Source organism: Ooceraea biroi, chromosome 8 (genome assembly GCF_003672135.1).
Source record: "Ooceraea biroi isolate clonal line C1 chromosome 8, Obir_v5.4, whole genome shotgun sequence".
NCBI lineage: Eukaryota > Metazoa > Arthropoda > Insecta > Hymenoptera > Formicidae > Ooceraea > Ooceraea biroi.
This window is the reverse complement of record NC_039513.1, coordinates 11,090,496-11,105,791: the sequence shown is the minus strand read 5'-3', so window position 1 is coordinate 11,105,791 and position 15,296 is coordinate 11,090,496. Positions and strand designations below refer to the sequence as shown.

General features: G+C 45.0%; 3 protein-coding genes across 3 annotated transcripts; 1 reads left to right on the top strand and 2 right to left on the bottom strand.

Moving 5' to 3' along the window:
• Positions 1-6,617: 6,617 nt before the first annotated feature.
• On the bottom strand, positions 6,618-11,407 carry LOC113562377. The gene is made up of 2 exons (XM_026971793.1): positions 11,110-11,407; positions 6,618-7,069 (listed from the first exon to the last, which is right to left on the bottom strand). The coding sequence occupies exons 1-2, from the start codon at positions 11,294-11,296 to the stop codon at positions 6,786-6,788; spliced, it is 471 nt and encodes a 156-aa protein (XP_026827594.1). The 5' UTR covers positions 11,297-11,407; the 3' UTR covers positions 6,618-6,785.
• Positions 11,408-11,490: 83 nt separating this feature from the next.
• Positions 11,491-13,950, bottom strand: LOC105275638 (protein nessun dorma). Its single transcript, XM_011332611.3, has 5 exons — positions 13,360-13,950; positions 12,637-13,156; positions 12,357-12,561; positions 11,994-12,266; positions 11,491-11,905 (listed from the first exon to the last, which is right to left on the bottom strand). The coding sequence occupies exons 1-5, from the start codon at positions 13,742-13,744 to the stop codon at positions 11,666-11,668; spliced, it is 1,623 nt and encodes a 540-aa protein (XP_011330913.1). The 5' UTR covers positions 13,745-13,950; the 3' UTR covers positions 11,491-11,665.
• A 112-nt stretch (positions 13,951-14,062) lies between these two features.
• Positions 14,063-14,711, top strand: LOC113562378 (DDRGK domain-containing protein 1-like). The gene is made up of 2 exons (XM_026971794.1): positions 14,063-14,220; positions 14,482-14,711. The coding sequence occupies exons 1-2, from the start codon at positions 14,136-14,138 to the stop codon at positions 14,709-14,711; spliced, it is 315 nt and encodes a 104-aa protein (XP_026827595.1). The 5' UTR covers positions 14,063-14,135.
• Positions 14,712-15,296: the final 585 nt, after the last annotated feature.

Genomic DNA, 15,296 nt, shown 5'->3' with positions numbered 1-15,296 from the left:
ATCATTTTACGCTGACAGTATGCGAGTTTTCCCTCAAGGACACCGTCCGACCGCCGACCGACCGGAAATTGTGGAAGCTAAGCGCAATTAAAATCGCGACTACGAGCTAAGTTCAGCCTTAGATGGCGATTAAGGGGATGCACGTACTGCAGTTTTCGTGGAAGAGAATTCGTGACTGCAACATCATCATTTTTTTATTGACATTATTGATTGGCAATTATTTCAATCATTAATCATTCGACGACGATCATTTTAGATATTATTCTCAGTCGCGGTGTTTTTGATTTGCAGCATGACTAAGGGCGAAATCTTCGTCAACGACTCGCTACCTGCATCGTAGGAAGCTTCCGGAAGCCAACTACGGATTCGCAAGGAGCTTAAGATTTCTGCGGCTTAAGATAGACTCTAAGCTATTCGAGCACGGCGGTATACGTATACCACCTAAGGAAATCCAGAGATTGGCACGCGAACATGACCTTGCTCGACGTTAAGGGCTCTCTTATCCGCCAGATAGAGATACTTATCTGGACACAGTCGTTGAACGCGATTTGTGGACGGATATTGTGGTCATCGCTCAGCTTTAACTATTATCATCGATCGTTCCTCCCTTTCCTCCCCCTCGACAGCCGCATCTCCTGATCGGAATCTCGCGATAGGTAAAGAGGGAACCACCGGGAGATCTATTAAAATGCGAGTGTGCCCTACTTCAAGTAAAAGGACGCACTCGCGACGATAAAGACTGCCAGGTTTCACGTGTTCCCATCTGTGCTTTTTTTAGTGACGCACTCTAGCATTATGCGGTTGATGTTTTAATGTAAAACGCGATCCATCATTGTTACGATGCAGAATCCGTCGCGATTTCCGTCGTTCCCGGCAGGATTAATTAACCTTTAATTTCGCGAAAGGTATTACGCCATTTCCCCAACGGGCTGGTAGCCCATTTTAGAATTTGCGACGCTTTATCCGGCACGCGAAGTGTGACTTATGAATAATTTAGCGAGTATTATTCATGAGCGGGGAAAGTAGTTATAAATTGCACCTAATTGCACGGCCGATGCACGACTCGATATAATCCAAATGGATTTGTCGTTGACCCTTTCGGTCCTTGCGGTATTTTTTTTTCGTACCGCCGTAAGCGCGGCAATCCTGCCGGAAGATGAGAAAGCGTCGTTACGACACGGCGATCGCACGACAAAACGCTCTTTGTGCCATTAGCAAACCTGCGAGAGAGAGGAAAAAAGGCGCGTAAGATCAATAGACCTTTCGGGACGGGGGCGGGCTATGAAGGCTTAACAAAGCGATCGGAAGCCCGGCGATATTGCCCGTCGCGCTTGGCCAATTTTCAGTTTGCACTCTTGTTTTCCTCTTTTTAACGCAATTGCAGCCTCGCGCAGTGGTTTCAAATCTCGTCGCACCCCTGTGTAAACGCCGTTCGACGAGGACACCACTGGTACGGTCCCTGTACGCGTTGTCGCGCAACAAAGTGGACTCGGAAATAGAGGGTGTGCGAAATTTGGTCCCGCGAAATAGCACGGACGAATGGAACCTACATGTACGTTGTGCCTACAGTTTATCGAGCTCGATCGCGGCAGCAAACGATTGCTTTTCGATTATTATGAGGGAAAAAGAGGCGAAGCGAGCAAATTAAACGCGCGCTGGCGATCCGATCGAACCTTCAAATCTGCTGTACGGTGATCGCACGCACCGCGACAGGTGCGTGCGTATCCCGTTCCGGCACGTACCGTACTAAAATTGCATTGTTTATCGTTGTCCTGCAACGTTGTCATAACGAGGCGAAACGCGCGGTCTTTACCGCGCTTTATTGGCCGCTAAACAATCTATTTCTCTCGCGTTTATACGCGCTCAACCTCGAGAGCAGCATGCATGCGTGCGTGCGTGCACTCACAGAAACGAGGCGTCGTGCATTCACGGGCCTAAACCCCAAAATAAACCAAAGCTGGAGCTGCCTAGATCCCTGTGTCTTCACCGGCGGCAACGACGCTTTTATTGATCTACAGTTCGCCTATTTCGCCCCACATCGCGTGGGAATGTTCGAAAAATTTCCCGTAAATGTCGTAGCAATGATGAATTTATGCATCGTAAATGCCTGGCGTTAATCATTCTCGTCTTTCGTCATTCGATTCAGTTAATCATCTTCACTATTACGCGCGATGGCGAGCGCGAGTGTTGTCTGCGCATTGATAGAACCGCTTTTTCCTCGGCGGATATTTTGCTCACAAAAAATAATTTTTATTGGCGTATGAATAACGCGAATGTTTACATGTTCGATGCTGGATTTCATGTAACGCCGACGGGCATTTATTTCGCTGTGGATTATCAGGGGCACGCAGAAACATACCGTGATTTACGACCCGATAGTTGAGCGCCAATGCGACTCGAGGTGTGATATTTCGCACAGCCAAACGATTCCCGGCATCGCGAGGGCAGTTAATTTCATTTTAAAAGCAAACTAAATCATGCGGCACCTATCGCCGTGCTGATTGAATGCAAAAAAACAATAAACGATACCGCTAAAACAACTATTCCCTCCACATAATAGCCCAGCTGTCTATGCGCATCAAGCTCTTAGATTTTAGCTATTCTTCAGGGAATTATCTTAAATTCTATCTCACAAGATTATAAAATGTTTTAAAATTCCTCAAAGATCAAGAGAGCTTTCCAACATTATAAAATAGCAAAAAGATTCTCTCAGATATCTATGAATAAAGAAATCCATTAAAAATCAATAACCCCTAATCACTAACTGATGATGATGATGACAACAGAGTACAAAAAATGCTGAAACATTAAACTCAATTAGCTGCCGATAAACGAGCGGATCACGCATTTTAATTGCTGCGAGGCCTGACAAAAGCGTTCGGCGAATCCGCGACACGCGTTGTGGCTTCGGTTATTTTATCGTCGAAACGTGACGTCGTGCTCGCGGTCGATAATTTTAAACTTTCGATGCAGCTGACAGATAGGATTCATCTGACCGCGTTTGTCGCTTATCAAAATTTGAACGGGACACGTGTCGTCGGCGTCCGACGATGACTGGGACAAAAACGGGAATATATATTTAGCTACGATGGCCGCTCCTCTGGTGCGTTGAACAGGTGATATAACGCAGCGCTTTGATATTCGCGGCATTAATGATGCGCCGTCTCGAGGAATAAACGATTCGCCGAGCTCGTAAACCAAATGAGCGCCTCTCCTCCATCGTCTTCTCTTTATCCCACTCTTGTTCTCCGCTATACACCGGGACACACCACTATGAGTTTTGGCAGCGCCACGACGTCCCATTTCAATCAGTCCGTTTGGAAAATCTCCATACGTTGTTTGACGGCAGAAATATCGCCGCTGGTGGCTGGCGTGGCATAGATCAGAAAGCGACGGCAGCAGCGACATTCATCGCATTTTCGCGCAACCTTTCTCGAGATATAACATCGAGATATAAAGGGTGTCCCGGGTTTTAAACCGACAAACTGCGGGAGCATATTCTACTAGTGGAAATAAGAAAAAATTCTTATATCGAGTTTGCTTAGAAATGCTTTATTACAAAGTTATAAACCAATATTCAAAAGAAATATGAGATAAGTAACAACGGAACATAGTGTAGAATTTGGAAGGTCGAAGACGTTTATGTTACGTGTATTCACGTGTATTCATGTTCACTATGTTGAAACGATTCAGTATGATTGTTACTTTCACAACAGTAGCTGTTAGATTTCAATCGTCGTGTCAACTAGCAATTACTATCAGAATGCCAAAAGTGTTTTCAAATGAGGAATACACCGATATTCGTTTCGTGTACGGATTCTGTGACGGAAATGCACGAGCTGCCGTACGAGAGTATCAACGTAGATTTCCTAACAGGAGAGTACCAGATAGATTTAAAGCAACGAATTACTAATTCAGTTACTGAGATGCAACCAAATTTTCAGGAATGTCGTACCGTAACAAATTCTGTACTACGTCGATGTCTAGCTTGTATCGATGTGCAAGGACAACATTTTGAAATGCGTCACTAAATCATTGCGTAGATAATTTTTATTTTTGTGAAAAAATCCGATGTTACTTATCTCATATTTCTTTTGAATATTGGTTTATAACTTTGTAATAAAGCATTTCTAAGCAAACTCGATATAAGAACTTTTTCTTATTTCCACTAGTAGAATATGCTCCCGCAGTTTGTCGGTTAAAACCCGGGACACCCTGTATAAGCGAAAAAGACAATAACGAGAATGAGAAACTCTTTGCTTCTCATCTATAACGTATCTGGCACCTGCGAGTATAACGATGGGAGTTCAAGCAATCCCAACGATTCGAGAAATCGAGCGCAAATGTGGAACGCTAAGGAGTAACAGTTTTAGAACGCGCGCGTGCCATTAGGAAGACAGATTCTCGACCGGTCCTCGTCCGAATCCGTGACCAGAAAAGAGGAACAGGACGTCTCGAATTTGGCGGAAGCGAGCACAGTAATGCGTCCCGCCGATGCTTTTGACCAGCGCACACGTACACGCGGATACAAACGCGCGAGGTGTTATTTGCAGCCGCGAGGTGGACGGCTCTGGTCCTCTCGAATGATTGATCGTTTTCTCCTCTCGCCTTTCATTTTCCGTTTCACTGTTTCGCTCCTTGAACCCCGCCGCCGTAATTCCACCTCGTCCCGCAGCGATTTTATAATTATCCTGTCTCTCTATTCACGTGTCCCTTTAATTATCCGCGTATACGTATTAATTAGATTATGTCTCCCATGTTGCGATGTCAATTACGTTTTATCCTCTAAAATTGACGTAACGTTGAAACGTTTGCTATTCAAGTTCGCAATTGTGATATATACAGGAATCCAGGAATAAAATGAATCGACCGCACGTTGCTACGACCGATTCTCTTTATACGTTTCTCCTGCACTTGAGTTTTCAACTGCTCGCACAACAGTCGAGACTATTCTTATCGACTTGCGCTTGCTTCTCATGTGCACGAGAACCGACCGCTATCTCGGATGGCTATTTTTTGTTCAACTCGAGCAAGTCGAGCAAGATATTTTCAGAAGTAACGCGACGCACACCGTGTGCGTTTTGTGGAAACGTTTTATCTGGACGTTATCAAGCATCCGTTGACCGTTGACGGCACAACAAAGCTCGCAAAAGGAGCGACACGCGCAAACACGCGACATTACGAGCATCAAAACTAGCTACATCGTGCGATCGTGATCCGACAAAGCGTATGCATTACGAACATAAACGGCTCATAATCGGCAGTGTAACTAGATTAATACGATCTCATTGTTAAACACAGTCGAGGTGAGAAAAAATTGAAAATTGCAAGCGCATATTATTTTACTGATCGTATCTTTAACGACTTGCATGACGATATGTTCGTGTTAAATATTTATGTAAAAAATTTACAGCGCAACATTTTATTTGCGTTTTACGATATAAATATCACGGCATTCCGTTTTACTCGGGAATGAATGGGAAATTCTGTTTCATGCAACTTTTACTGTATTACGTAATTTAATTATTTACGTTCCGATAGAGATGTCTATTTACGCGATGATAACTCATTCGTAATTTTGCGCCCCATACCAGAACCGTATTTCAGAGGCGAATGATTATGACACAGGTTTTATATAACATATTTCATTAAAGGTCCCCGAGATGATAAAGGGAAGGGAACAATCGGGTATTAAAGCGTTTGCGTCGATCGATATCAGACTTTACTGCATTAAAAAAACCCGAAGGAACAGAGAGAAAAGGGGACATGCGACTCCCTTGCGACCGAAAGAAAAATGTGGAGCGGAATAATTTAATTCGCCCGCCATGTGATCGACCGTAAAGTCGTGCTTTAAAATTGTCCCCCGTACTTTTATTGTTCCTCGTTTTGTAACAGCGACCGGCATGGACTCAAAGCCAGTCGAAGGCCAGTCCCACGACAATTGCTAACACACATCACACACATGAGCTATTATTTACTAAGTATGTTACATCACGTGTCTTCGCACCTATCGTGAATTTTTCCGTCATGTACAGCGTACCAATTTGCATTACATATGTCATATAATCGTGGCGCACTGTGTGATCAAAATTTAATTAACATGTACGAGTTTGCTGATTAGAAGTTTACCAACCTCGCATTGAAGTGAACGTTTCATGTAAAATTATACGTCGACGTAACAAATTAGACTTATCTAGAGAACCAGTTTTTATTGTGCTACTATAGCATATTATTATAAAAGAGTGTGCTTCGATGCCTTTCTACAATCATGTCAGCGCGTAATCTCTCCTGAATAAGAAGCAAGAAGAATAAACAAAACATAGATTTTCTTATGACATAACACAGAAGTAATCAAAAGTAGCTACATGTGAAATAAAACATTGAATACCGGTGTTATAATAGTATAATAATCAATAATTGGCCATATAGACTTGTTCGCGAGCGAAACAAATTAATATGATATTCCTTATTAATTCATTAACAAACCAAAACGAGTTGTTTCGGCACGTTTGGGATTTCGCGCATTTTCATGTGGAAAATTTGCTTATTTTCACGTATAAATGCCGCCAGAATAAATTATATTAATTTCACTTCAAAACAGAAGCATAAGTGACATATTTTTTTTTCTTTAGCAAAAGTAACTTCATTTACATAAAGTGTAAATTTATGTAAAATTACGATATTTTACAAATATTTGGAGTATGTAAATCTCGTTCTTATGATTTCAAAATAGCACATTAAATAGCTGGTAGAAGCGCTGTATATAAAAAGCGATCGCGATAAGATTAAAATAATGTACTCACCTCCTCGTCGGACGGCGGCTCTTCGTAATCCGACAACGTGTTCTTAAAGACGAAAATGCAGTCTGACGGCTCGAGGTAACGCGCGTTACCGAACTGCGTCTGTCCGTCGGCGGCTTGTGATGTGGTCGTCTCCACCATGTTGAGAGACGTGTCTGTCAGTGACGATGTCGTGCGCGTCCACTCGCCCTTACTAATCGCGTCAACGCGACAGTCACTGGCAATTCGTGATCCGTGGTGTAACGGTACAGGTACGCAACCGCAGGTCACTGCAAAGGAACGAAAAATTCAGATACTGTCAGTAACACGTACTTTTTTCCAGCTTTTGTAAAATTAATTAGTCCTCGTTTAACGTTGTAAGATCTGGAAAGATAGTCGAGACTGACAGGTCGTATAGAGGATCGGAATGAAAACAAGTTGATCACAACAGTAGAAGTATTGGCCGTACAGCCTAAGACCTAGGCGTGTGAACCAGGGATCCATCCCGGAGAGTTCGAGTTCAAATCTAAGGCAGTTTCCTAGTTATTTTTCGCCTCTTACAATTCAGAAATGAGATAAAATCCGTTACCCCTCGAAGACGGTTGAGATTCATCCGCTACCCCTCGGAGAGGAGGGAATTGAGCAGCAGCTGGCCGGTAGTGAAGCCTGAACATGGAGGTCGGGATGGACTCAGAGGAGTGAACCAACATGGAGATTGGGAAGGACTCAGAGGAGTGAACCAACATGGATGTTGGGAGGGACTCAGAAGAGTGAACCAAAAATGGATGTTGGGAGGGACTCAGAAGAGTGAACCAAAAATGGAGGTTGGGAGGGACTCAAGTGGAGTGAACCGACGATTTGGAGACATTCGGGGACGAATGTGATGTCAGGCTGGCCGAGCTGTAAGATCTGGAAAGATAGTCGAGACTGACAGGTCGTGTAGAGGATCGGAATGAAAACAAGTTGATCACAACAGTAGGAGTATTGGCCGTACAGCCTAAGCCCTAGGCGTGTGAACCAGGGATCCATCCCGGAGAGTTCGAGTTCAAATCTAAGGCAGTCTCCTAGTTATTTTTCGCCTCTTACAATTCAGAAGTGGGATAAAATCCGTTACCCCTCGAAGACGGTTGAGATTCATCCGCTACCCCTCGGAGAGGAGGGAATTGAGCAGCAGCTGGCCGGTAGTGAAGCCTGAACATGGAGGTCGGGATGGACTCAGAGGAGTGAACCAACATGGAGATTGGGAAGGACTCAGAGGAGTGAACCAACATGGATGTTGGGAGGGACTCAGAAGAGTGAACCAAAAATGGATGTTGGGAGGGACTCAGAAGAGTGAACCAACATGGAGATTGGGAAGGACTCAGAGGAGTGAACCAACATGGAGATTGGGAAGGACTCAGAGGAGTGAACCAACATGGAGGTTGGGAGGGACTCAGAAGAGTGAACCAAAAATGGATGTTGGGAGGGACTCAGAAGAGTGAACCAAAAATGGAGGTTGGGAGGGACTCAAGTGGAGTGAACCGACGATTTGGAGACATTCGGGGACGAATGTAATGTCAGGCTGGCCGAGCTGTAAGATCTGGAAAGATAGTCGAGACTGACAGGTCGTATAGAGGATCGGAATGAAAACAAGTTGATCACAACAGTAGGAGTATTGGCCGTACAGCCTAAGCCCTAGGCGTGTGAACCAGGGATCCATCCCGGAGAGTTCGAGTTCAAATCTAAGGCAGTCTCCTAGTTATTTTTCGCCTCTTACAATTCAGAAGTGGGATAAAATCCGTTACCCCTCGAAGACGGTTGAGATTCATCCGCTACCCCTCGGAGAGGAGGGAATTGAGCAGCAGCTGGCCGGTAGTGAAGCCTGAACATGGAGGTCGGGATGGACTCAGAGGAGTGAACCAACATGGAGATTGGGAAGGACTCAGAGGAGTGAACCAACATGGATGTTGGGAGGGACTCAGAAGAGTGAACCAAAAATGGATGTTGGGAGGGACTCAGAAGAGTGAACCAACATGGAGATTGGGAAGGACTCAGAGGAGTGAACCAACATGGAGATTGGGAAGGACTCAGAGGAGTGAACCAACATGGAGGTTGGGAGGGACTCAGAAGAGTGAACCAAAAATGGATGTTGGGAGGGACTCAGAAGAGTGAACCAAAAATGGAGGTTGGGAGGGACTCAAGTGGAGTGAACCGACGATTTGGAGACATTCGGGGACGAATGTAATGTCAGGCTGGCCGAGCTGTAAGATCTGGAAAGATAGTCGAGACTGACAGGTCGTATAGAGGATCGGAATGAAAACAAGTTGATCACAACAGTAGGAGTATTGGCCGTACAGCCTAAGACCTAGGCGTGTGAACCAGGGATCCATCCCGGAGAGTTCGAGTTCAAATCTAAGGCAGTTTCCTAGTTATTTTTCGCCTCTTACAATTCAGAAATGAGATAAAATCCGTTACCCCTCGAAGACGGTTGAGATTCATCCGCTACCCCTCGGAGAGGAGGGAATTGAGCAGCAGCTGGCCGGTAGTGAAGCCTGAACATGGAGGTCGGGATGGACTCAGAGGAGTGAACCAACATGGAGATTGGGAAGGACTCAGAGGAGTGAACCAACATGGAGGTTGGGAGGGACTCAGAAGAGTGAACCAAAAATGGATGTTGGGAGGGACTCAGAAGAGTGAACCAAAAATGGAGGTTGGGAGGGACTCAAGTGGAGTGAACCGACGATTTGGAGACATTCGGGGACGAATGTAATGTCAGGCTGGCCGAGCTGTAAGATCTGGAAAGATAGTCGAGACTGACAGGTCGTATAGAGGATCGGAATGAAAACAAGTTGATCACAACAGTAGAAGTATTGGCCGTACAGCCTAAGACCTAGGCGTGTGAACCAGGGATCCATCCCGGAGAGTTCGAGTTCAAATCTAAGGCAGTTTCCTAGTTATTTTTCGCCTCTTACAATTCAGAAATGAGATAAAATCCGTTACCCCTCGAAGACGGTTGAGATTCATCCGCTACCCCTCGGAGAGGAGGGAATTGAGCAGCAGCTGGCCGGTAGTGAAGCCTGAACATGGAGGTCGGGATGGACTCAGAGGAGTGAACCAACATGGAGATTGGGAAGGACTCAGAGGAGTGAACCAACATGGATGTTGGGAGGGACTCAGAAGAGTGAACCAAAAATGGATGTTGGGAGGGACTCAGAAGAGTGAACCAAAAATGGAGGTTGGGAGGGACTCAAGTGGAGTGAACCGACGATTTGGAGACATTCGGGGACGAATGTGATGTCAGGCTGGCCGAGCTGTAAGATCTGGAAAGATAGTCGAGACTGACAGGTCGTGTAGAGGATCGGAATGAAAACAAGTTGATCACAACAGTAGAAGTATTGGCCGTACAGCCTAAGACCTAGGCGTGTGAACCAGGGATCCATCCCGGAGAGTTCGAGTTCAAATCTAAGGCAGTCTCCTAATTATTTTTCGCCTCTTACAACGTTTAACTAAAAAAAGACTGGAGAGGAGATGAAAGGAAATAAATTATAGTAATGGCCATAAATACGTGGTAGACGCTTGTAACGCAAAATGTGGCGATAAATGCGACGCTCGAACGCGGAAATCGCGCGTCCGTAAGGATCTGCAGAATACGAGATTCGTCATTTTTGTTAGATCCGCTTGCGGAATACCTTTGCATCATGAATATGCATCGCGCTCGCGCATCACGGCTACGCGGCGCGCTTAGCGCACTGCCAACGACAGATCGCCATCCTCGCCCCGCGCTCCTGCATCCCGCGATTAATCATTGCGCTTCAATACCAAAGCGTGACGGCCGCGCGGTTTTATCTCGCTCGACGACGGAAAACCGCGATTAATCACATCGCCGAAGGCTCGGATCGATGGGGATGAATCCGCGAGAGAGTGATGACGTTTCCTTTCACACGTGCGAACGCGCGTGTCGACGCGTGTGACCGCATGGCCAGTGACAGCAGCGGGTGGTAGCGACGAGAAAGGGAAGGAGAAGACGTGAACACTTGTGACACCGTTTGTGCGTGCGATTCGGGGCCAGGGTTAGGAAAATAGCGCGATGATAACGGCGCGCGCGATAAATTATAATTCGCGTGATTCGCCCACGTGCATATCAACACACACATACATGTACACATACCTCTCACGTACACGCGACACACGTGCTACGAGCGGTGCGAGCGAGCCTTATGGACAAGCTACGTTATGTATCTAGGTTATGTTCGCGACCGGCAACTTCGTGGTTCGGATGAATTTCGCGTACATCGAAGCGTCTCACGATTTAGTTACTTTTGCTCTCGATGAGCGAGTGAAAGTTACTTACGTTTATTGACGAGACGGCGGAGCAACGAGTTCGACAGTTTGGCAATGAGGTTATAGAACACTTGAATTTCCGCGAGACTGCGCGGAAAACTTAGCGGATACGTTAACTCGGATGTTATGCGAGGTTTTCGGGAGACGTGATAAGTTGATACTGTCTTGATCACACTTTTTAATCTTTGAATTGTCATAACCTGAATTTAATACACCAGCCTACACAATTCAACGCGCCGCGCACTGATAAATTCATCATCAGCGCCGATTCGAAATGTAATAATGATGACGACACCTGGTGTGAGAAACGACAGTCACCGAACACCTGTTTTTACCGAGGTATCGATACGTTATCATGAGATGAAGGAAAGATGAAAGAAACGTGCAAGAATAAAAAGGAATAAACTATATTTATTGAGAAAACGTGAAACATTTGCGTGTAACGATGTGTATTTTCATAGAAAAATTTAAAAATTTATAAAGTCCATTTTCTACATAGAAAAATTTGCATTTTCGAGGTGATGTACAATTTACAAGAATTTATTATGACGAGTAACGCGGTCGCATCACGATTCCGTCTTATTCAAAGTCATCAAAGCAGAGGCGCTTTTTGGTTTTAACATGAAACTTTTTTCTTTGTCAAATTTACATTCGTTGAACGAGATTTCCGATATCTCGCCGAATATCTCCTCACTTCCTATTTTCGTCCCCGAACGATTTACGGTTTCAGATTCCATTACTACAGCACAGGACTCGATTTTATTAAAGGAACACTCGGTCGCGGTAAAGCGAACATTATCGGTGAGCTGAAAAAAAGATTTATACTCATAAATATCTCGAAGGAACAATGCGCATCTGCTAAAGACTGTGAAAGACATGTATGCGTGATTTTACCCGTACTCCCTCGTAACATTGCTCAAAGCGGCACTCGTTCAGGATCACTTCACTGGTTGCATAAGTGACGACTGCGGTTCCTAATCCTTGAAAAACTGTCTTGTTAAATACCAATTTTGCACCCGGCATAGCAATTACACCCCACTTAACGCTACTTGGATTAGTACTCGAGACACATATTCTGCAATTAGTCATGACCGCAGTACAGTCTTTCCTGATGATTATGCCCGCCTGAAGTTCTTCCAAATCAATGCAGATATTTTTCAGCAGGATCTGTTACCGCGCACAAAATGCTACAGTTAAAATTAAGTTACGAAAATTGTATAAAATTTATTATTATTGGGATATGTAATCAGGTAGTACCTCGGTGCCGTGAAAATTCAGCAAAGATGATGAAACATCTGATTCCCTCGGAGAAAGAATAACTTTCTCCGTATCATGGATTCCTATGATCGTGCCCTTCTCTCCCAGTCCACTGGAATGCTTGATAGGGTGTTTCCCTTCACCTAGCAAAATAGTATCACCCACCTCGCTTATGTCGAGAACATCCTCCAAGTATCCACAAATTCTGAAATACACGTTACGATGTAGAAAGTATGATTGCCGAATTCTCTTAAAATTATTTGAGGGAGTCGAAGCATACTTAATGGACATATCCTCAGGCAACATTGTGTGAATCTTGTTGGAAACTTCCTGCAATTGTTTAACTGTACCACCCTCCCACACAAGGTAGTAGCTCTTGTCCTTGTCTGTATTATTACTCCGTTTCTTCTTCTTTTCCAGGGATCGGTTTTTCCAAAGAAGGTCTCTCATTTGTGGGTTCTCCAGCACGTCTATCTCTGCTTTGATCTGCTGAAGCCGTAGATGAAGCTGCATGAGCGCACACGTTTCCTTTGCCAACTCTTCCTGCGGGGCGTCATCGTCGTCAGGTAATGCGCACTCTAATATCGTAATCTTGTTTCGTATCTCTCTCCCTTCGCTGAGTAACGACTTGATTATATCACACGTTTCTTTATTGATGACTCCTTGCATGTCGTAGTACAATCTGAGCCTTGATCTCAGATGCTGGTCCACCCAATCAATGTCGTCGTCGTCATCCTCATCCCATGGCATCCACAAGTGGTTATAGAAGAGCCGCAGTCGATCCACGCAGTGTGCAGTGCCTGTTATCAAGTATGCAAATTATGTCAGTGCTCTCCTGAAGAAACTGAGCCCTCATTCTCTTTCTTTTCTCAAGAAAAAATTTCACTGTCTGATAGATGGAGAAAGGTATCAGAAAAATTAGATGGTGAACATCTCGAAGAGTGAGATATTATATTTCTGCAATAAAGGCTCGCTTTCTTCAGCAAGAGAATGAACTCCGTACCTAATATGTCGAGGGAGGTATTCTTCTGTTTGATAGTGGGATACAGTTCGATCAGTGGCACTTCGTGCTTCTCTGGCAGCTGTATATCATCCTGAACGGCTGTGATCTTCACACTGGCGCACAGCGTGGGATAATCCGTCCCCAGTACCTCCACCAGGACTACCGTCGGATAACGAATGTGATAATTTTCGCACGTGGAACGCGGTATGTTCCAGAATGCCTGCCAGCCAACCGGTTCTATGACGAGCTCCACGTCGCACGACCATTCCTCGTGGATCTGCGAGGCGGGTATCACTTTCCCCTCCGTCGTCAATATCTCAATGTACTCCTCTAGTCTTTCCTCGAAACTCTCGTGGAAGGTATATATATTCATGTGTTCGCTCATGGTTTCGCACGTGCCCCTTTCTTTCCTTGTAAAGAACTGCTCATACGTTACCGGTTCGAAAACACCGTTTTAAAACATGCACGTGCTTAGGGGCGACACCTACGAAATATTATTCACAGCAAGTTTTGTGGATAACGGGCCCAGTGAGCTCGATGATAACCGCGAAGCATCGACATGATCGATCATCGGTAACCAAATGTTTTTCGCAAATCAAATTATGAATATAATTTTCTAGCTGATAGTGGCCCACGTGGCCACGTGGTAACCAATCGTCGCCCGTTTTTCCGCACGTAACAGTACGTAAGGCAAGGCGATTGGTTGCCACGTTACCTCTTGCCAAGCGGCAAGTCTGCACTCGCTGCAAGAGTGTAACACATCAGATTTACTGAAAATGGATGTTACTTTGTTGATGTTCATCGCGTCAGCGCTTCTTTTATTAATCATCTTATGCTCTGTTTTCTTGCAACGTAAACTGGGTACGCTGCTGTTTGCTAATAGTTTCTTTCCAAGACGATACAGTAGATCGTAACTCGTGACCACGCTACTTAACCTATCCAAAACAGCTGCTTGACAGTTGAATGACGTTTATTGTTAATTTAAAGGGATAATTGAACGCAAGGATTTATCTCACTGATTTTCGGAATTTCTCGATCTTTAATATCATAAATGTTAAAAAGCTTTATGTCAGAAGCAAGTATATGTATGTCAATCAATCAGTAATTTGTTTTTATCCGTAGGTGCTGAGAAAGCACAAGTTCCAGATGTACAAGGTCGCCCGGTAAGGAGAGCAGCCGGTGTTAGAAATGCCAGACACCGTATGCAGGGAAATGTTAATCACCAGCCGCGTGAGGAAGACAACAACAGGGAAGTCGACGGAGGTGACGACGATGCGGCTGACAAGACAGAAATCCCAGACCACAAGATGGGAGCGAAGAAGCGGGCGAAGCTGGCAGCCAAAGCGGAGTAGAAAGTTACAGGAGGAGGCAGCCGAACGAGACAGGGAAGAGCGCAAGAAACGGGAGCAGCTTTTGGCAGGAGGAGAGGACAAGCAGGCCTGAGAAAGAACGGGCAGAGGAGCTTGCGAAGCGGAAGAAGCCGAGAAGAGAGCCAGGGAAGGATAAAGGAGGGCAGAGGGAGCACGAAGAATATTTGAAGATGAAAGAGGCTTTCAGCATCGAGGAGGTACGGTTACGAATGAGGAAAACAAGGAAATACGAGGAAGACCTGTTGCAAGAGTTTTCCTCAAGTACATAAAAGAATAAAGTGCTGGTTTCGGAAGGGACTAGCTGCACAGTTTCGGGCTGAAAATCAGCCAGTGTAGTAGACGGCATTCAGGAGCTTTCAGCTAATGGTTAATTTGACGGGGGTGATCGACGACAGAGAGGGAAATTTATTTATATCTGCGAAGGACGAGCTCCAAACTGCTGTTTGCGAAATTTGTGCGACAGCGTGGTACGAAGTTAAGCATTCACTGAATTAGCGAAATTCGAATAGCCTAATCAATTTAACTCCTGCAAAGAAGTCGTAGCGTTTCGGCTAGTTAGATACGTAC